General features: G+C 44.0%; 2 protein-coding genes, 1 long non-coding RNA gene and 1 pseudogene across 15 annotated transcripts in view; 3 read left to right on the top strand and 1 right to left on the bottom strand.

Moving 5' to 3' along the window:
• Positions 1 to 1,149: 1,149 nt before the first annotated feature.
• Positions 1,150 to 15,455, bottom strand: ZNF582 (zinc finger protein 582). 10 transcript variants are annotated; one of them, XM_021095104.2, is made up of 5 exons: positions 15,137 to 15,455; positions 13,372 to 13,477; positions 11,252 to 11,378; positions 10,901 to 10,996; positions 1,150 to 2,587 (listed from the first exon to the last, which is right to left on the bottom strand). In XM_021095104.2, the coding sequence occupies exons 3-5, from the start codon at positions 11,283 to 11,285 to the stop codon at positions 1,266 to 1,268; spliced, it is 1,452 nt and encodes a 483-aa protein (XP_020950763.1). In that variant the 5' UTR covers positions 11,286 to 11,378; positions 13,372 to 13,477; positions 15,137 to 15,455; the 3' UTR covers positions 1,150 to 1,265. The 10 variants fall into 10 exon arrangements, with proteins under 10 accessions (XP_020950763.1, XP_020950760.1, XP_084818363.1 ...); XM_021095101.2 differs by having other exon boundaries at positions 13,389 to 13,477; XM_084962237.1 differs by having other exon boundaries at positions 15,253 to 15,455.
• LOC146402494 (uncharacterized) lies at positions 2,634 to 6,928 on the top strand. The gene is made up of 2 exons (XR_014806778.1): positions 2,634 to 2,772; positions 6,634 to 6,928. It is a non-coding gene; the product is annotated as an uncharacterized LOC146402494 (long non-coding RNA).
• On the top strand, positions 2,928 to 4,275 carry LOC102162549 (solute carrier family 25 member 36 pseudogene; annotated as a pseudogene).
• Positions 15,456 to 15,620: 165 nt separating the features above from the next.
• The window catches only part of ZNF583 (zinc finger protein 583), a 34,920-nt gene continuing 28,176 nt past the window's right edge, over positions 15,621 to 22,364 (top strand). For all 4 annotated transcript variants that reach the window (XM_021095099.2, XM_013998841.3, XM_084962234.1 and 1 more), the window contains exon 1: positions 15,621 to 15,726. The gene's annotated coding sequence lies outside the window, so the exon portion shown is untranslated. The remainder of the gene's footprint in view (positions 15,727 to 22,364) is intronic.

The raw sequence follows: 22,364 nt of genomic DNA, 5'->3' as shown, positions 1-22,364 counted from the left end.
ATCTCTGGAAATTCAAGATTGTGGCTAAAAAAAAATTCAATTTCAGGAAATTCTGATCCAGTATACCAAATTATATAAGAATATGGAGAGTTTTATCATTGTAATTGACTGGCTTAAATATAAGAATCTCATATCCAAAAAAGGATATGTATTTTTTTTTTCTGTGCTATGGAACACATATAAAAATCAATCCTGTACTGAGCCACTGAGGAAAATGTGAAATTCAAAATATATATTTTCAGGTTACATTTACCAATCATAATAAAATAAAATTTGAAGTTATTATCATTTAGGATGTTTTTAGGTACAAGTTTACAAAATATTCAACTAAAAGGTTTATTTTTCTTACATGAGAAGGCCTCAAAGGGATAGTTCCAAATAGGCCTCATAGCTCAGTGTTCTTAGGGTTCTCAGTCAGCTTCTTTGAGGTCCTCTATTTTCTGTTCTTGGTTCAGAAATGGCTACAGCAGCTCCAGGCATCATGTTCTCAGAGGAAAATGTTTAAAAGCAAGAAGTGAAAGGGGAGTGCATCTTCCTAATATATCTGTCTTTTCTGAATAAGGAAGCTCTTTCCCAGAAGGCCCTGTAGAGCCATACTGGCCATACACTAGAACATATGGGCCATACTTAGCTGCAAAGAAGGCTGAAAATTAGCATCTGACTTCTTCAGATTCTAAGGCAAGACACAGTGGCCGCAAGTAGTAATGAACTGGGTAAGGCTGCTAGGTAGGCAACCAACCCCTTCCAAAACAAACAACATGGAAATTAAGAAAGACTCCAAAGTGTTTGGTATTCTTTTTTCTGGCTTCTTAAATAGCACATTTAGTATATATGAATATTGTCATTCGTATATTCATGTTTAGCATGCACTTAAAGGCCATAATAGTTGATCTAAGTAGTTTCAGCCACATCCCACATTTCTTGGCATGTAAAACCCTCATTGTCATTCTTTTAGTTCCTTGTTAACCCAAAAGTAATTTGGCTCTTTTTTTTTTTTTTTTTTTTGTGAATTTCTGAGAAAATTCACTCTTTTAGCTATTGTTAAAATATTACACTGTGGTTAGGAAAATGTGATTCTGGAGTGTGTTAAGAGACAAAATATTTTCCAACCTTTGACAATTATGGTCTAAAAAATTTGCATCCATATGATTTTTCTTCAGTATGAATTTTATTAGGATAAAGGATAGCTCTGAACAAAGGAATTCTCACTTGCATTACATTATTTAAGTCTTTCCCCAAGATATAAAGAGTAAGTTGTGATTAGCCTAAGCTAATGGACTCTTTCTATTATTTCCATTCATATGGTTGCTTGCTAACATAAATTCTCTGATGACTAATAGGGGATAAGTGTTGATGGAAGGCTTTTCTACATTTATTAAGTTCACTTGTGTTTCTCTATTACGCATTCTCTGATGTTGAATAGTAGGTGAATCGTGATTTAAAGTCCTCCCACATTCCTTATATTCATAGGGTTTTTCCTCAGCATGAATTACCTGATGTTGAATCAGTTGTGAGCAATGACTGAAGGCTTTCCCACATTCCTTACATTCATATGGTTTCTCACCTGTATGAATTCTATAATGTACAGTAAGATGTGAGACCCGTTTGAAAGCCCTACCACATACTTTACATTGGTAGGGTTTCTCTCCAGTGTGAATCCTCTGATGTTGCTTAAGTTGTGAGCTGACCCTAAAGGCCTTCCCACATGCCTTACATTCATAGGGCTTCTCACCGGTATGAATTCTCTGATGTCGAATAAGAGTTGAACCTTGATTAAAGGCCTTTCCACATTCTTTACATTCGTAGAGTTTCTTGCCAGTGTGAATGGTCTGATGTTGAATCAACTGAGAACGATGACTAAAGGTTTTCCCACAGTCCTTGCATGCATAGGGTTTTTCACCAGTATGAATTCTATAATGTACTTTAAGATGTGAGATCCTATTAAAGGCCTTGCCACATTCCTTACACTGATAGGGTTTCTCACCAGTGTGAATTCGTTGATGTTCAATCAGCTGTGAGCTTCGACTAAAGGCCTTTGCACAGTCCTTACATTCATAAGGTTTCTCACCAGTATGAACTCGCTGATGTTGTATGAAATTTGAACCAGAATTGAAGGCCTTTCCACATTCTTTACATTCATATGGTTTCTTGCCAGAATGAATATTTTCATGTTGAATTAGTCGTGAGCCATATTTGAAGGCCTTCCCACATTCTTTACATTTATAGGGTTTCTCATTAATATGAATCCCTTGATGATTAATAAGGAAGTCCTCTTGCCAGAAGTCTTTTCTACATTCATTATATCCATAGGGCTTTTCTCTGGGATGAATTTTCTGATAAAAAGTGAGGGATGCTTGCTGGTTGAAAGTGGACATTTCCTCATTATTGATTATCATTTGACTTAAATGTCCATCTGGATTTCCCTCTTGCCTGTCAAGTTGACTTCGACATTCCCAGTTACCTTGGAAACTTGAGCACTCAAGACCATAACTTGTAAGACTTTCCATTATCTCCCACCGTGGTGACTGTACTTCATAACTGTGCTGCTTTGGAGATAATACCTTAGTATCATACCTGGATTCCAATACTGAAAAAAAACAAAACAAGTATGTGTTTGTTTTTTCCTTTTCCAGAAAAAAAGAACTACTGTAGTAAAAATTGGAAACTTTAGACTCAAGATAATATCTGTAAGTTCTTGAACGTGACTAAGCAATTAGAAAATGGAGAAGTAAAACAGAGAAAGAGGAAAGACCATAAATTGAGATGAACGAGGTAATTAGAGATATTATAAGAGTATTTCTAAAATGTAAATATGAATCAGAATTACCTCTGAACCGTATTTTTAAAAATGAATGTTTCTATGAAACCCTAGAAAAGACAAATATAACCTAGGGTGACAGAAAGCAAATCATTTGTTGGCTGAGATTATGAGCAACTGTGTGGGAAGGGAAACTTTTCAGGGTGATGAAAATGTTCTTTATTTTTCTGTAGTGGTGGTTATGTGAGTATACACATTAGTGAGTACTCTTATTATAGTAAAATGCATGCATTTATTTGAATATAAATTATATGGCAATAAAGTGGAATTTTTAAATGATGGAGAGTGGTGACTAGATACTTCTCTGGCCAGAGGAACCTGACAGTGCATCTGCTTGTAAGGGAATGTAGTGGTATAGGAGGGCTATTACAACTGGAAGTTGTAATAATTCAGCCTTGGCCTTCTGCTGTGATGCTTTCTGGCTCTGAAGTTTAGCTGAACACCATGGCTAGAGCTAATGTCAATTGGACCGTATTCCTTGGATCTTTCCTTTGCCTAACAGTGACCTTAGTAAAGGAGGGCCTTGCTCCTTATTTAGAAGATCAGGCCTGAATTTAATGGGGTAGCATCTTCCAGAGCAACATTCTTTGCTGGTTATTCAAATTGCAAGGAAAAGGCTGAATGGTGTATTTGATCTTGATTTTACCTGGTACATGATTTCGATTACAGTGGCCTATTTTACCGTAATCACAGAAATCAGTCCCATTTGGCTAAAAAGAATTTGTTGCAGCTTCATGCAAGGAACTATGGGGAAAAGTGAATGAGAGCTCTTGAATGTGGTCGTCAAGTATATTAGAAGGCCAAAGAAGGTTTTATAAGGGCATGTCTGCTTCCTCTGGTGGCATATCAGAGACTCCTATTCATTGGTTATTTGTGAAATTATTAGGCAAAAACTACTGGAGTAAAAGATTACTTTGACAATGGCAGATAATGAAAATCTGTAAAAGAAGTATCAGATTTTGGGGGAATGATGCTGCTGTCATCTCAAAAACTTGCACCACAACCATAGTTCATCCACATGAAGTTTTAAGAACAAGACCATATGAAGAGGGCATAAAGTAGAAGTATTTTTTCAGACACCATGTTTGGTTGTTCAGGAGGAAGCTCCCTTTATGGGTCTCTTTACTGTGGTCTAACAACTCAGGTAAGACAGATTCCAAACACAGTCATTCTGATGGCCACCTATGAATTGGTGGTCCATCTATTTAATGATTAGCAACATCTGGCTGCCATCCTATAAAGAAAGACAACCAAAAGACTGTAGTAGACCATGCAATATTAAAGCCAGCCTGGTGGACAGAAGAAAATTAGTTTGGGAATATGTAACTATGCCCAAATGGAAGTGGTTTGAGTAATTCAAGTGATCACACATTACTTGGTCTTTTTGGCAATGTGAAAAAAAAAACAAAAACATCTGCCTTTAAGGACATGACATTAAAAGCACGCTTCTCTCCAAACTGCCACATTTTCTGTTACAGACATGTGATGCAATTGAGTTTTGTTGCTTGATGGCAATCAAAGTACATTGTTTATTCCATGAGCACTTTTGCACTCATCTGAATTAAGCCATTGCTGGTTATATACTGTGCTCTAACTATACAAAGACAGCACTTATTTTCTAACTTCTGTTCTACTCCTTGTAAAGTTGCAAAATGGCAACAATACTAGTGAGGTCCTCTGGATTATTTTCATGTTTTGCTGAGAAGACCTGGCACAGTTTGGGACATGAATTAGCATTAGTAGTTATTGTTTTTGACAACCAATGAAATAATGTCCCCAAATTTTATGTATAGTCTTAGCACTGAAATGTTTGGGTTTCCTCATATGGAACCTTAAAGGATCCCAAATGGCCAAAACAATCTTGAAAAGGAAGAAGAAATTGGAAGTCTCTCACTTCCTGATTTCAAAACATATTAAAGAGCTACAGTAATCCAAATAGTGTGGTACTGGCATAAAGGCAAACATAAAGATCAGTGGAACAGAAGAGAAAGCACAGAAATTAAACCTTTATGCATATGGTCAAATGAACTTCCACAAGAATGCCAAGTCCATGCAATGAGGAAAGGACAGGCTCTTCAACAAAGGAGGCTGAGGAAATTGGATATCCATGTGCAAAAGAAAGAAGCAGGACCCTTACCTTATGCCATACATATAAAAAATAACGCAATATGGATTAAAGACCTAAAACCATAAAGCTCCTAGAAAATGGGGAAAGCCTCATGACACTGCACCTCGCAAGGATTTCTTGGATACTGTACCCAAAACACAGGTACCAAAAGCAAAAATAGACAAATGGGACTGTATCAAACTTAGAAACTTTTGCACATCAAAGGAAACAGTCAAGAGAGTGAAAAGGCAACCTACAGAATGGGAGAAGATATCTGCAAATCATGTATCTAGTGAGGGGTTAATATCCAGAATATATAAGGAACTCCTAAAACTCAACCAAAAGCCACAAATAACTTGTTTAAAAATGTTTAAATGGGCAAAGAACCTGAATAGACATTTTTCTAAAGAAGACATACAAATGAACAGGCCTATATAAAGATGCTCAAACTACATCACTAATCATTTGAGAAATGCAGATCAAAACTATAACGAGATATTGCCTCACAGCTATTAGGACGGTCACTATTAAAAAATTCACACACACACAAACACAAAATAACAAGTGTTGACAGGATGTGGAGAAACTGGAACCTTTGTGCACTATTGGTGGGAATGTAAATTTGTGCCATCACTATGGCAAGCAGCATAGTGGCCCTTAAAAAATTAAAAAGAGAAGTACTGTTTGACCCAGCAATCCTACTTCTGGGTATATAACCAAGAGAATTGACTCTGAAAGAGAGATTTGCACACCCATGTTCACTACATTAGTCCCAATAGCTAAGGGGTGAAAGCAACCCAAATGTCCACTGACAGATGAATGGATAAAAAATTGTGGCATATAATAGAGCCTTAAAGTGGAAAGAAATCCTGTCACATGCTACAATATGGATGAACCTTAAAGATATCATACCAAGTGAACTCAGACACAAAAGGCCACATATGATTCCATTTCTGTGCAGTATCCACAATAAGCAAATCTACTGAGGCAGAAAGCAGGTTAGTAGTTGCCAAGTGCTGGGGTGAAGGGGGAATAAGACATGGCTGCTTCATGGGTATGGGGTTTCCTTCTGGGGTATGTCTAGGAAAAACACTCCTAACACCACACTCTCTCCCTATTTCACTTCTGATACTTCTAGTCACCAGATGTGTGTGGGTTTTTCACTTACATCAAGCAGCTCTCCAAATCTGGCAGATACTGACTGGACAATCTACAAATTTAAGTCAATCCTGACACTCTTTCTGCAGATCTCCCAGATTAAGGGCTCAGTCTCACCAGACTGCTTCCACCAGTGCCCCCCATAAATCGCAGGTTTCCCACAACTCCCTCCATGGGATTAATCATTTGCTAGAATGGCTCTGAGGATTTAGGAAAACAGTTTACTTACTATATTACCAGTTTGTTACAAAGTGTGTAACTGAGGAACAGCCAGATGGAAGAGATGCATAGGGCAAGATGGGGGGGAAAGGATGTGGAGATTCCATGCCGTCTCTGGCCACGCCACCTCCACAGTTCACCAACCTGGAAACTCTGTGAACCCCATGCTTGAGGGATTTTTGTGGAAACCTCATTATGTAGGTATGGTTAACCAAATCCTGTCCATCAGTGATGAGCTCAACTCCCAGACCCCTCTCCTCTTCCAGGAGGTTGGGGTGGGGGCTGAAAGTTCCATCCCTCTGATCACCTAATTGGTTTCCCTCTCATCCAGCCTCCATCCTGAAGCTATCCAGGAGACCCAGCCACCAGTGATCTAATTAGCATACAGAAGACACTCAGGACTTTGGAGATTCCAAGGGTTTTAAAGCTATGCGCCAGAAAACCGGGATGAAGACCAAAAACATTTCTTACTATAAATCACAATATCACTGAGTGATGAAAAAATTCCGAAATTAGATAATGATGACTAATACTAAATGCCAATGAACTATACACTTTAAAAGGTGAATTTTGTTATGTATATTTTACCATAAACTTAAAAAAATTAAATACATTTTCCAGAAAAACTATAAATGACCACAACTGGCTCAAGAAATGCAACACTTGAATGTTTAGACTCAGTATTCAGTATCAGGAGTTCAATATTAGGAAATCTATTCATGTAATCCAGACTCTATATATTAAAAGAAAAAAATATGAAAAGGTGAATGCTGCTTTAACCTAAGAAAATATCCCTATTTCATTTCCCTGGCTGATATTATGCTTAATGAATAGACACTAAAAATATTCCTATTAAGGTCAAGAAAAAGATTATATGTAAACTACTCTTATTGACACTGTTCTGGGGGTTCCTGTCGTGGCTCAGTGGTTAACAAATCCGACTAGGAACTATGAGGTTGCAAGTTCAATCCCTGGCCTTGCTGAGTGGGTTAAGGATCCAGCATTGCTGTGAGCTGTGATGTAGGTCGCAGACATGGCTCGGATGCCGGCATTGGAGATTCCTCAGAAAACTAAAAAATAGAACTACCATTGGATCCAGCAAGCCCACTCCTGGGCATCTATCCAGAGAAAACCATGACTTGAAAAAAATGCATGTACTCCAGTGTTCACTGCAGCACTATATACAAATAGCCAAGACATGGAAGCAACCTAAACGCCCATTGACAGAGGAGTGGATAAAGAAGATGTGGTCCATATACGCAATGGAATACTACTCAACCATTAAAAGGAAAGAAATAACAGCATTTGCAGCAACATGGATGGACCTAGAAGTTAGCACGCTAAGTGAAGTCAGTCAGGTGGGGAGACAACATCAAATGCTATCACTGATGTGGTATCTAAAAAAAGGACACAATGAACTTCTTTGCAGAGCAGATACTGACGCACAGACTGAAAAACTTATGGTTTCCAAATCAGACAGGAAGGGGGCGGGGGGGGGGGTGCGCTGGGGTTTGGGATGGAAATGCCATAATACTGGGTTGTGATGGTCGTTGTACAACCATAAATGTAATAGAATTCATTGAGTAATTTAAATTGTACATATATGATACAAGCCCATGTATCTAAGGAGTAAACAAACTGCGCACCTCAAACAAACAAGCACATGCTGTCAAATTCAAGTGACAAAAGCAAAAACCTGTTCTCCAACATTTCAGCTGTAATAGCCAGAATGACGACCCCCGGATATTCTCAGGTTCTAATTCCCCGAACCACGAGCATGTCCGCACACAACATGGCAGCAGGCACCTTCTCTCCCACACTCACTCCACGCCTGACCTCGCTCGCTCCCGAGAGCCAAGTACTACTTCAGCGTGGATGAATCTGCCACATTGTAATGCTTGTGGGTTCTTAGGTTCCCATTTGACATTTTCGCACAGTGCTGTGTACGTTGTAGAAGATGTTTATGGACATGTTTTTGAATTTTTTTTTTTTTTTTGTCTTTTTTGTTGTTGTTGTTGTTGCTATTTCTTGGGCCGCTCCCGCGGCATATGGAGGTTCCCAGACTAGGGGTCGAATCGGAGCTGTAGCCACCAGCCTACGCCAGAGCCACAGCAACGCGGGATCCGAGCCGCGTCTGCAACCTACACCACAGCTCACGGCAACGCCGGATCGTTAACCCACTGAGCAAGGGCAGGGACCGAACCCGCAACCTCATGGTTCCTAGTCGGATTCGTTAACCACTGCGCCACGACGGGAACTCCTGAATTTTTTGGGTTTTTTTCGTCTTTTCTAGGGCCGCACTTTTGGCATATGGAGGTTCCCAGGCCAGGGGTCTCATCGGAGCTGTAGCTGCTGGCCTATGCCACTGTCACAGCAACGTGGGATCCCAGCTGCGTCTGCCACCTACACCACAGCTCACGGCATCCTTAACCCACTGAGCAAGGCCAGGGATCGAACCCACAACCTCATCGTTCCTCGTCAGATTTGTTAACCACTGAGCCACGACAGGAACTCCAATGGACATGTTTTTGGATTCATGTCACATTGTAACTTTGGGTCTCATCAGGGAAGATTTTGCCCCTCCAGGGGACATTCAACAGTGTCTGCAGACTTCTTTGTCTGTCACAAGTGAGGGGAGGCCAGGGAGGCTGCTAAACATCCTACCAGTGCACAGAATGACCCCTACCACCCCGATGCCAAAGAACTTTCCCACCCGAAGTCAACACTGCTGAGGCTGAGAAATCACCTACCCAGCGCCAGAGCACCCCAGGCAGAGGGACAGCAGGCAAAGAAGCCTTGAAACTGAAATAAGCTTGCTGTGTCAGAGATGGGCTGTACCTACTTGTCTTGGCTGCGTGCACACTCCCACCGCAGCGCTATGTAGTTGCGACAGAGACCATCTAATTGGCAAAGCTTAGTACGTTTACTGCCTGGACTTTTAAAGACGACACTTGCCAGCGTCTGTGTTAATGCAACAGCAGAGAGGCTGGTGTGGCCGTCATGGAATAAGAAACATGGCGAGAGGCAGCAGATGAAGTCAGAGTGGAGGCAGGCAAGTGGATCGAAGTCCACCGAACTCTGGTGATGCTGAAGATGTCTATTCTGCACTGTCCAGTACGGCAGCCACTAGCTCTACTTGGCTAGTTGGCATTGGAAACGTGGCTAGGGTGACTGCGGAAAGGAATTTTACATTTTATTTCATTTTAGTGTTTTTGTTTTTTTTGTCTTTTATTAAGGGCCACACCCATGGCATATGGAGATGCCCAGGCTCGGGAACCACAGCCACAGCAACATGGATCCGAGCCCCGTCTGCAACCTACACCACAGCTCACAGCCACGCTGCTTCCTTAACCCACCGAGCAGGGATCAGGCCAGGGATCGAACCTGCGTCCTCATGGATACTAGTCGGGTTCGTTAACCACTGAATCATGACGGGAACTCCAGTTTTCGTTAACACTTAAATAGCTTTGTGGCTGGTAGCTGCAGTACAGACTAGAGCTTTCTAGGCTGTGATATGGGTTTTGGATTTTCTCTTGAGTGAGGTGGGGGTCCTGGCAGGTTTTAAGCAGATGTAATACACCCTCACTGCCGTTTTGAGGAGGGTGCTCTGACCGCTGTGTGGAGAATGCAGTGCAGCGGACAAGCGAGGGCGCAGAAGCACAGGGAGGGGGCTGCTGCAACAGTCCAAGAGTGGTGGGGATGAGGGTGGTAGCGGTGCTGTTGGTGAGAAGGGTTACGTCCTGCGTGTATGTCCAGGTAGAGCTCATGCTGACAGACCGAGTGTGTGTGAGACACACACAGTCCAGGAAGCCTCAATAGCTTTTGACTGGAGCACGGAGAACAGAGGCCCCTGTTGCTAACATGCCGAAGAAATGGGGAAGAGTGTGTCTGCCAGGAAGGATGCAGCACGCCCTTCTGGACTTAATCTCAGGATGTCTGGTGAACATCCAAGTGGAGTCCTAAGAGTGGAGTCCAAGTGGAGGATCTGCAATTCCAGGGAGAAGTCAACGGTGAATGTCGTGATTTGGGTCGGCCGCAAGAACTCTCCCCAGTGATGGCCCTGTTCTTTCTCTGCACTGTCCAGTACAGGAGCCAGGAGCCACAAAGCAGCCACTGAGCATCTGAGATGTGACAGCGGCAAGTGCGTTTTAAAATGTGTTTGATTGTCATTAATTAAAATGTCAACAGCTCCATGTGGCCAGTGGCTCCACATCAGACAGCACGGGTATGGACAGTGTGTACCGCCTGGTCACGGAGAAGGTCCTGGGGAATGGATGTAAAGAGGAGGGGCCCAGCCTAAGCGCTGGAGTGCTCCAGTTTTTACTGCGGGTGAGAAGATCCACCAGGGAGGCGGAGGGTGGTTCATAGCACAGGCGAGAGCAAGAGGCAGAGCTGCCCCACACACACATGAATGTTTCGGGAGGGAAGGAACAGCATTTTTGTCCAGTGCTTCTGACAAGCTAAGGAAGATGATGACTGAGACCGGACCTCCGAGTCTGGCAACTTGGAAAATTTTCTACCTCGAAGGGCCTGCTTCCTCGCTAACCAGCTGGACGGGTGTCTGCAGTGGCTTCTCCCCCCACACATGCCTCACTCACCTGGGCACAGGCTTCCCGTCACCACTTCCTCCACCATCCAGGGCTCTCTGCCTTGCTCCAGGAAGGCGATCACCTCAGGTTTGGAAACGGCGAGGCCTGGATGTGAGATAAAAACACGCCACCCTGTTATGGTGTGGAGCCCCGGAATTCAGAACCAGGGCCTGTTACTGAGCAGGAGAGGCAGCGGCAGGAGGAGCTGAGGGAATGTACGAGTCACCCGGGGACTGGGGGAGATGTAGCTTCAGGCCATGGAGCTGCCCTCTAACCGCTCAAACGATGCCCTGAAATGGACAAGGATGTCACAGATGTGCCCAAGGGGAACCTCCAAACTGACTGACCACGTGGCCTTACCCAGTGAGACCAGGTTGCCATACGTTTCCAACATCACATCTCTGTACAGATCCCTCTGCGCAGGCGCCAGCTGCTCCCATTCTTCTCGGGTGAAGACTACGGCCACGTCCCGGAACAAGGCTGACCCCTGGAAGGACAGACAGGTCTGTGATGTGCAGAATTCAAGGCAAGGTTTTTCAGTGGGATGAGAGAGGGAGGCGGGCTCCGCAGGAATGGGCTGTTCTGGTGAAAAGGCGGTGGCTGGAGGCTTCCGATGTGAACAGGTGACAGGAAAAGATGGGCACAGGTAAAAGAGATGTTCATACAGTCTCGAGTTTTCCTTTTTACTGCAAGCCAAAGCTCTTTACTTAGGTCTGGGATGAAAACTGAAATCTAGCCAAATGGCGTTTTCCCAGTTGTGACAAACAGTGTAAGCAAACAGACTGCCTGCTGTGTCCTTGGTACACGCCTCTCAGTGTGAGGCTTATCATTTGTACTTGTATGGAGTAACAACGAAACCCAACAATTTTTGGTACTTTTCCCAACGTATTTTATTAAAATAATATTTTCTTCCTTTTTTTTTTAAATACAGCTGCACCGGTGGCATATGGAAGTTCTCAGGCTAGGGGTCAAATCAGAACTGCAACTGCCTGCCTACGCTACAGCCACCGCGGCATCAGATCTGAGCTGCATCTGTAGCCTGTGCTGCAGCCTGCGGCAGTGCTGGGTCCTTAACCCACTGAATGAGGCCAAGGATCAAACCTGCATCCTCACAGACTTAATGCTGGTTCTTAGCCTGCTGAGCCACAACAGTCACTCCTTAAAATAGTGTTTTCTGTCTTAGAAAAGAGCATTTTCATTAAGGTCAAGATCTGCTTTAAGACAAAGGCTCATCATTGTGTGAAAGCAGAACATAGCACACACGTTTTTCCTGAGAAAATTCTCGAATGAAGATTTTATCAGCTGTACAGTTTTATCAAGTGAAGAAAACTCACTCAACCACTTTCTTAATTTGGGTACAGTGGTCTCCAAAGGTCAGATCTCCTGAGGCTCTTCCAAAACTATGACAATCCAGATTCTGAACAATTAATCCATTGAACTGATTGTCTTAAAACCCCCAGCTCTGTACTCTGCTTGCTTTTAAACTGAAGACGCGGATGGAGGATGACCTAGATTCAAATGCTCTGTGCAACCTCAAACTAGACCGTAATTTTTTTTGTTGTTGTTGTTGTTGGTCTTTTTGCCTTTTCTAGGGCCGCTCCCGCAGCATATGGAGGTTCCCAGGCTAGGGGTCTATTCAGAGCTGTAGCCACCGGCCTATGCCAGAGCCACAGCAACTCAGGATCCGAGCCGCATCTGCTACCTACACCACAGCTCACGGCAACACTGGATCCTTAACCCACTGGGCAAGGCCAGGGATTGAACCCACAACCTCATGGTTCCTAGTCGGATTTGTTAACCACTGAGCCACAACGGGAACTCCTAATTCTCTCTCTCTCTTTTTTTTTTTTTTTTTTTTTTTTTGCTATTTTAGGGCTGCATCTGTGGCATAAGTTCTCAGGCTAGGGGTTGAATCAGAGCTGCAGCTGCCGGCCTACACCACAGCAACGTGGGATCTGAGCTGCATCTGCGGCTTACACCACACCTGCATTCTCATGGATCCTAGTCAGGTTCGTTAACCAAGGAGCCACGAAGGGAACTCCTAGATCTTAGTTCTGACAACAAATCTAGCATAGATTTTTATCTAAACTTCAGCCACACACGCACCTGTCAGTAGCAGGAGATGGCACCCCCACACTGAAACTGAGACCAACCAACACTAGCTCCCCTGCTTTTGTGTGTGATCCCTTACCAGCATTCATCTTCATTTCAGCACACCTCAGTCCCTGTAAGGGATGTTCTCATTTTATGTAAGGAAGGAGATTTCTTCTCCCTCTGGCCTCACAGCGGAATACAAAGCCATCAGAAGATGAATGGTATATAAAATGAATCCCTCTGGGCACCGGTCCAAGTGGATGGGGGCGTGGGAGAGGGTACTAGCTGCCTGGTCTTTTTATTCCCTAAAATGGGAACATCTGAGAATCCGATTCTTGGATGGAACCCAGATGGGAAGCTACAGGATAAGGAAAGCAAATATTTACATGATTTTAAAACTCACGAGGGACATGACTTTCAGAATTTCATGGGCTGATGAGTCCTGCTCCCGGTTTCTCTCCTGGGGAAGGGCAGAGTCCGGAGATGGCAGAGCTGAGGGAGGAAAAAGCAAACATTAGAGGCCAGGCTTGCCTCAGCTCCCAGACTGAGTGCCTACCTCCTTTACTCCCCACCCCCCCCCAAAATTAGAGGGAGCTGGGACAAACTCTGGCCGTTACTCAGCTCCACCTTGTTACTGATGCAAATCTGAGCTAGGGATGCTCAGACGTGGTCCCGTTACGGAGACGTGGTGTCCCTGGGAGAAGGAAGGCTGTCCTCAGTCCTGGGAGCACAGCCTGCCTGAGATGCATCAGCCCGGCCCGCAGTGAAACCTTCCCAGATATTTAACTCTCATGTCCTCAGTATAACACCTTTGAAAGTCTCCTTGGCTTTTAACCTAACTTCCAAATTCTCAAAGAACCCCACAGCCCAACTCAAGGCCTTGTGGACACGATTTTGTGGACCCTGCCTCGAGCCAACGAATGGCGGCAGTGGGCGAATTAGATGGAGTAGGCCCAGTGCTCCACTCTCGTCACATAAAGACGGCCCTGCACAAATGTGACAGCAAAGCTATGTGCATAATATTTGCTAAAAAACTGAACCAAAAAGTTAATACATTTCACAGGTAGGCAAGTGGTTGAATCATTTTTGACACAGCCATATGATGGATGCCAAGCAACTATCAAAAATGATGTGGTTGACAATATCAGCTGACAAAGATATTCACAATGGAGCCCTTTGTACAAGAAAACATGCAGCAAAAGAAGTGAAACCCAGAGTTCCCACTGTGGCACAGTGGGCTAAGAACCTGACTGCAGCACCCCCACCTCCCCATCCTGAAGTGTTGAAAGATCCTGTGGTTGCCATTGTGCAGGTCACACCCCTAGTTTGGATTCAGTCCCTAGCCCAGGAACTTCCATATGCCAAGAGTGCGGCCATAAAACAAAAGCAACAACAAAAAGACGTCAAACCCACCCATGCCCAGGCTAACTGCCCCTCCTCCCCAACGAAACCAAAACCAGAATGGAAAACATTGAGTATTAAGATGTATTGAGTATTAAGATGCGGAGGCTCATTTCATAAAAACTTAGAGTGCCTGGAGTGTTACAAATATTTAATTCTAAGTAGTGTGTAAATGAAATAATGATAAATGTTTCCTAATAGCACATAACAGGTCTTTTTCCTCGTGACCACTTTTTTTTTTAAGCATTATATGTATCAGCTGTAAATATTCTATTATAGGGCTGGCCTGTGATTTACCCAACCGTTTCCCCAAGGTTGAACAAATTTTGAACAAGATCCGGTAAAATGTTCAAACATGTCACAGCTTCTAAACTAGCCGTTCCGGAGTTCCCGTCATGGCTCGGTGATTAACCAACCCGACTAGTATCCTGAGGATGGGGGTTTGATCCCTGGCCTTGCTCATTGGGTTAAGGATTTGGCGTTGCCCTGAGCTGGGGCGTAGGTCGCAGTAGCGGCTGGGATCTGGCGTGGCTGTGGCTGTAGGCCGGCAGTTACAGATCGGATTAAACCCCTAGTCTGGGAACCTCACTATGCTGCGGAATAAACTAGTGGTTCCAAATCTTCTGGGGTCTTGCAACTCACTTCGTCAAAGATTTAAAAAAAAAAAAAACAACTACGTTAAGAATAAATGCAAAACATCCATAAGCAAGCATTTTCTGGAGTTCAGGACCCTCCAAGAGACACACCCACCTTAGGGATCCATGCACCCGGGCTATGAGCTCGACTGCAGGTAGGGGGCGCCAGCAGGGCGCGCTGCGGGGGCCGATGGGAAATGTAGTCCAGAGCGAGGAAAGCCGCTGACTTACGTGGGGGTAAGACGTTCCGGTTCTGCTTAAGCCCGAGACCTGCCTGGTCGTGGAGCTCGCTCCCGCGCGGATCCTACAACACCTGGCGAGCTCCGGAGCCCCTCACCTGCCGCCTCTTTGGATCCAGATGCCCCCGCTGCCGCGCCCACTCTAGCCTCGGGGCGCTTCCTCCTAGAAACCAGCGGAGTCGGGAGCCGGAAGATGGCGCAGACGCACAAAGCACCGCCGATGCTGCGTCCCGATTGGAACAGCGCCGCAGTTGCTTCTGGGAAACGTAGTCTCCAGGCCCAAAGGCAGTAACCAAACCGCAAGGCAAGATCTCGCGATGTTTCTGGTGGGCGGGTCCGTGCGTGTGTCTGTGTGTGAGAGAAAGAGACCGTCTGGGATGGGACGGGGTGCGCTGTGTCCACAGGCTGCTGCGTGAAGTTGTGTGTTGCGCTTGTTGTCCGCGCGTGGTCGTCTCTCCGACGGCAGGTGAGTGTGTGAGCGGCCGTGGTGGTGCGTGTTCTGACTCGGTGGTTGAGTGTGTGGCTGGGACCGTTCAGCGCCGGGCAGACGTCTGTGTGTGGCTGCAGAGGCGGTATATGTGCGAAGTTTCTTCTCACGTGTTGAGTCGTCCGGACCGTGCAGCAGGCATTTTACCAGATGTTCTGGAGGGAGGTAAAAGCCCTGGAGTTGGTTCCGTAACCAATTTTACAACATCTTGCACAAGAGTTCCCTCGCTGTGGCGAGGCGAGTTGAGTCCCACGGCGTGGCTGGGGTCGCCGTGGAGGCGCCGGGTCGATCCCTGCCCGGTGCAGTGGGTTAAGGAATTCTGCGCGGCGGCTCGGGCGGTATAGGTCTCGGCCGCGGTGGAGTTTCAGTCCCAGTCCCAGTCCCAGGAAACTCCACATGCCCCCAGAGCGGCCAAGAAGTCTATGATGGTAGCTGGGGTATTAGTCCATGAGTTGTCAGCTAGGAGAGAAAGCCTGGAAATATTAAACAGAGAAGCAGACTGTATGATAAGGGTAGCAAGTCATTGGGATAAAAATGGACTTTTTTGTGTGTATCTTTTTAGGGCCGCACCTGAAGCATATGGAAGTTCCCAGGCTAGGAGTCGAATAGGAGCTACAGCCTCTGGCCTGCGCCACAGCCACAGCAAGGCAGGCTCCAAGCCGCCTCTGCGACCTACACCACAGCTCATGGTAACACAGGAGCCCTAACCCACTGAGCAAGGCCAGGGATCGAACACGTGTCCTCATGGATACTGGTTGGGTTCCTTAACCGCTGAGCCACCACAGAAACTCCAGAAATGGACTTCTTAATGAGCAACCCTGAGGAATAACTGGATAACCATTGGGGAAAAAATTAAAGTGTATTCATGCTTCATATCATACAAAAGTATAATCACCAACTTTATCAGAGTTCTAAATTAAACCGTACAAATAGCAGACAAGTACAGAGGTGAATTCCATTATAACCTGAGTGTGTGGAAAGGCTTTCTAATTACGACTTAAAAATCCAAACTTAATACAAGAAAAGACTGCTACACTTGGGAACACAAAGCTAAAGCACTTTGTAAGGCAAAATACACCATAAGCAAAGGCAAAAGAAAAATGACAAAAGTTTTTACAACTTTATATATCTCAGATAAGGAGCCTATATTTCTATTGTATAAAGACAAAAAGCCAAAAAAAAAAAAATGCAAGCAATCCCTAAACTCAACTTTGTAGGTTCTTTTTCATAATAGCAGTGATTTGGAAACTATTTTGTATGCATCATAGGATTGAGAAAACAAATAAATATATTGATTTGTTGGAAGCCAGTGTTTTACTATGGGAAAAGAGTGAGTGGATGATGGAAGGTAGGGAAGAATCCTGTGGTATTAGATTCGTGTGAACTCATGGTTAAAAATGTGTGTGGAGTTCCTGCCGGGGCGCAGTAGGTTAAAAGGATCCAGGCGGGTTGCAGCTGTGGCTTGGATTCAGTCCCTGGCCCTGGAACTTCCATATGTTGTGGGTGTGGTCATAAAATTTTTTTTTTTTAAGTGTGTTTGTTTCCCTCACTAGATCAATGTTAACATCCATAGTGAGGGCACAGTGATTGCATGTACCCTTGATAAGATGTGGTGAAAATGACATTTTACCTCTGTGGTCTTCCTCTCCAGAACACATAATCCCAGTGTAATGGCAGAATATCAGACACGCTAATTCAGGGCCATTTGAAAAAATATCTGCCCTGAACTCCTTAAAACTGTTAAGGTCAATGAAAACAAGAAAAGTCAGAGAAATGGTCACAACTAAAAGGAACCTAAGGGGAGACAACTACTAAAAACAATGTATCCCGGATGAGATCCTGGAACAGAAAAAGTGTGGACTTTAGTTAATAGTAATGTATTCATGTTGGTTCATTAATTGTAAAAAATGTGTGCTAGTCGTGGAGGAAAGTGGGTGCAGGGAATATAGGAACCCTCTGTACTATCTTTGCAGTTTTTCTGTAACTCAAAAACTTGTAAAGTAAAAAAATTAGTCTTGTTATTTTTTAAAAAGTATCTGTGTTTTTATGTTTTCTACTCTATTTGTTGAATGGGCCCTGGGAGCAGTGATGCCCCAGTATCAATAAGCATACCTAAGTATCCAGACCTTGGTCTCTAAATACCATTTTCTAATAAAAGGAATCAAAGTTTCTTGGGGAAATGGCTGATTCTAGGACAGTGGCAGGGAAAGTACTAGATGAGTATGGAATATCTTCTTGTGCCAAAAAGTAGGGAAATGCTCAAAAAAATATGGAGGATTCCCTGCTTACACCTGTGCCGGTATAAGAGAACTAAACTTGCTATCCCACTCTATAAACGGAAAACTAGATAATACTTGTCTTTTCAGATATTGGACAACTGGTAGTGCAAGACTTTGATCCTTGAGAGAAGGGAGAATAAATGAGATACTACAGTTGCTGTGGCCTTTTCTCACTTGAAGGCATAGTTGAGACAATGTAGGAAGGAGGAGCCCAAGAAGAGCACAGCAGATTTGCTAAAGTGAGACAACAGAGCTTGGGGAAACTCAAGTAACTAGAATTTGATGAGCAGAGTGTGGGAGTGGAAGGAGATACTCAGAGAAAGAGCTCCAGAAATAGTCATAGGAGTCTCCTTGAATTTTTGGTGGTAAGCTAAGGTGCACATATATCTATTTGAAGTGAATTTCTAAAACAGGCAAAACTATATGATGGACAGTAGATCAGTGGTTGCTTTGGTCCAGGGGTCTGGGGAAAGTCTGAAAAGGAACAGAAGGGAACATTCTGGGTTGATGGAAACTTTCATATCTTGATTTGGGGTGATTACCTGAATGCATATGTTTGTCAAAGCTCTTTGAAGTGTGCTCTTCAGGATTTAGCTTGAAGGAGGCTTCTGTGGGCAAAATTAGGACAATCTGAGCATCAGTATAACTACATTAAGAGTTTAACTCAATAAAATATTCATATGTCCATACTAAAATAAATGATGAATGGGAATTCCCGACGTGGCGCAGTGGTTAACGAATCCGACTGGTATCGGTTGTGGGTTCAATCCCTGGCCCTTCTCAGTGGGTTAAGGATCTGGCATTGCTGTGAGCTCTGGTGTTGGTTGCAGATACGGCTGGGATCTGGCGTTGCTGTGGCTCTGGTGTAGGCCAGCGGCTATAGCTCCGATTGGACCCCTAGCCTGGGAACCTCCATATGCCACCGGTGTAGCCCTAGAAAAGACAAAAATAAATAAATAAATACAATGATGAATGGATGAGAAGGGAAAGAACTTATAGAAGAACTCTAAAAGGAACGAGTTAGAAAATATCTTTCCACCATCATAGTAGTAATTGATTTAGGCAGAAATCTCATTGATTTTAAATCTCTTGGTGAAGACTGATAACGAATGGGATATCTTTGTAGTCTCAAATTATCTCCCCACACATAACTTGTTACAAAAAAATTAGTCACTTCAGAGTGATCATAGTTAATCAAATGATTTGAATTTGCACCTCTTCTGGACTGTAGGTTCTTAAGGTGTGAAGTTCAATCTTGCTCACTTTTTGGTTTAACATAGTAACCAGATCTTGTCTTTCAGATTTTGATGTTCCGTTCATCATTAATCTGAGAAGTTCCTGTTGTAGCTCAGCAGAAAGAAATCTGACTAGTATCCACGAGGACTTGGGTTCGATCCCTGGCTTTGCTCAGTGGGTTAAGAATCTGGTGTTGCTGTGGCTGTGGTGTAGGCCAGCAGCTCCAGCTCTGATTCTACCCCTAGCCTGCGACCTACATATGACGCAGGTACAGCCCTAGAAATGACAAAAAAATCTGTTTGACATTAACCTTCATTTTTAAAAGTATTTTATTGAACTACCATGTTCTTTTTTTTTTTTTTTTTTTCTGGTTGGTTTTTGTTTGTTTTGTTTTTGGTGTCCCCTTAAATGTCATGCCTGAAGGAGTGCTTCACTCACCTCACTCTAGTTCTGGCCTTGGCTTAAGCGAGTCTGAATGAGGGAAGAAGGAGGGAAGGAAGCATGAGAGAACAAATGCCCTGCAGCATCCAGTTAAATTCTACCCTATTCCCAGGGTCCTGTCCCTTTTATTCTTCAAGAAAAAACTGTTTTCTTCTCACCTTGTTGAAAGACTCCTCCATCTTTGAAAAGCTATCAGATTCCAACAGTCCCGAACTCATCATTTTAAAAGCTGTGCGGCTGTGCTCTGTCCGTCCCATATACTTGCGGTATAACGTAGGTATTATCGTTCTCATTTTGACAGTGGAGTAAATGGAAATGGAGAGAGCTTAAGTGACTCGCTAAAGGTTACAGAGCTGGTATTGCCAGCAAACCAGACCTTAGTACCTGTAGGCGGAAGAAGTGCTACTTCTGCCTGCTGAGTGATGAGTGAGCCAAGGTGGTGGAACTTTGGAGAAAGCACCTTCAGAAGACGTTTTCTTCATGATGTCACAGAAGCCACGAGGTCTCTTGGAAACAGAACCAAACAGACTGGTGCCCTGGACTCTGGGCTGGGACCTGGAGGAGGTAGAGTGTGAGGTGCCCAGAGGAGAAGGTCACGGGGCCATTCTGGGCTTGTGCTGGTTTTCCCAAGAAATAAACACAAAGGATGGATTTAGTATCAGGGCTGCTGGTCGGTGCTGTGGGGTGGGTCCACTGGCGTTGCTGAGGCTGAGTGTCAGGCAGCTGCATGACCTAACTCGGAACAGGTTTTGAGTGGGGCCTCACATTAATGACAAGGCTGAAGGCAAGGAACCCCAGGACCCCAAGTAGGGATAGGTTGGTTGTGGGCAGCCCATGTGGCAGTCCAGAGTCACAGTCTTGTCGCTGTGTTTGGTTTGGAATGTGACAGTTTGAAATGTCTGTTAGACACACAAGTGGAAACAATGAATGTGATTTCAGGGGAGATGTCTGGACTGAAATCTTAAATTGGTGAGTATTTTTATTAGGTAGCTTTTTTGTATTACTCTGTTATATATTGAGGAAAATCAGTTTTTTTCTTTCTGCCTTTTATTTTGCTCAAAAGTCATTTTCTTACCCTTAAATTATAAACGTCTATATTTTTCTGTTGAACTTTATAGGGATGTTTTAAATGCATTTATTTCCATCTGTTTGGAATTTGTTACACTCTAAAGTGTGGTGAACTGAATGCTATCTGTAGAATTTGTACTTTGAAGATTAAAAAATTTCCATGACTTATCAATGACTAATTGTGAATATTACTTATTATTAAAAGAATGATGAGGGAGTTCCCGTCGTGGCTCAGTGGTTAACGAATCTGACTAGGAACCATGAGGTTGTGGGTTCAATCCCTGGCCTTGCTCAGTGGGCTAAGGATCTGGCGTTGCCATGAGCAGTGGTGTAGGTCGAAGACTCGGCTCAGATCCTGAGTTGCTGTGGCTGCGGTGTAGGCCAGCAGCTACAGCTCCGATTGGACCCCTAGCCTGGGAACCTCCATGTGCCACTGGGTGCAGCCTTAGAAAAAGACAAAAAAAAAAAAAAAAAAAAAAAGAATGATGAAAACATTTCTTCTATAAAGTAATTCTCTTTCATTTCTTTCTTAATTTTATTTTATTTAGCTTTTTTTTTTTTTTTTTTTTTTAAGGCCACACCTGTGGCATATGGAAATTCCAAAGCTAGGGAGTTGAATTGGAGCCACAGCCGCTAGCCTGCGCCACAGCCACACAAGATCCAAGCCGATCTGTGACCCACACCACAGCTTGAGGCAATGCTGTTTCCTTAACCTACTGAGCAAGGCCAGGGATGGAAACGGCATCTTTGTGGATACTAGTCAGATTTGTTTCCCCTGCACCACGGTGGGAACTCCTGTTAAGCAACTGTTTTAATTTGCCCTTTGGAACTCAGGGAAAGTCAAGGAGGCTGAATGAAGCCTATTTCCTACAAACAAGAAACGGAGGACACGGTATCTGATTTGTATTCCGCTTTCACTGGCTTTGGGCAAGAGGCCTGTTTCACTCCACATAGGCCCCTCCACAGGGCTGATGAGTGTCTTTATGACACGATCACTGGCCTCCCCTAGAATGAGTGATCCAGAATCTGCATTGTCTTTTATGACCAGGCCTCTGAAATTTCTATTAAAGGAATAATCAGTAACTGATCTAAGGAAGAAATGGAAATTTTTATTCGAACCAACCTGAGGATTCTAAGCCAGAGACATTCATTCTGAAAGCTCCGAGGACTCTTCCACCTGTCAGAGGTCAAAGCATGGTTATGTACGTTTTTGAGACAAAAGGTTATCGTCAAAATGAGGTATTGTTAGCAGTGTCTACAATCCAGGTCTACACGTACAAATCGAGTCACGAGTCATGGGTCACGGCCCCTTACAAGATTCACAAGGAAGGCTCTGTCTTATGGAGGTTAACTGTGGGGAGGCATGGTTCTGGAGCAAGAAACGATAAAGCGGATTCTGACCCTGTCTTAGCTACTCACCTCGTATATGAATATGACCGTGGGCCCCTCCCATAACTTTCCCGACATATAATCTATACAAAGAAGGAGGAGTTCCCATCGTGGCTCAGTGGTTAACGAACCTGGCTAGTATCCATGAGGACACAATCCCTGGCCTTGCTCAGTGGGTTGATCCAGCATTGCTGTGAGCTGTGG

This window comes from Sus scrofa, chromosome 6, assembly GCF_054392235.1.
Source record: "Sus scrofa isolate SSC_HxYL_T2T_F1_AM1 chromosome 6, Sscrofa_HxYL_maternal_Yorkshire_Landrace_v2.0, whole genome shotgun sequence".
Lineage (NCBI taxonomy): Eukaryota > Metazoa > Chordata > Mammalia > Artiodactyla > Suidae > Sus > Sus scrofa.
The sequence above is the reverse complement of the archived record's forward strand: the minus strand, read 5'-3'. Positions and strand labels throughout refer to the sequence as shown.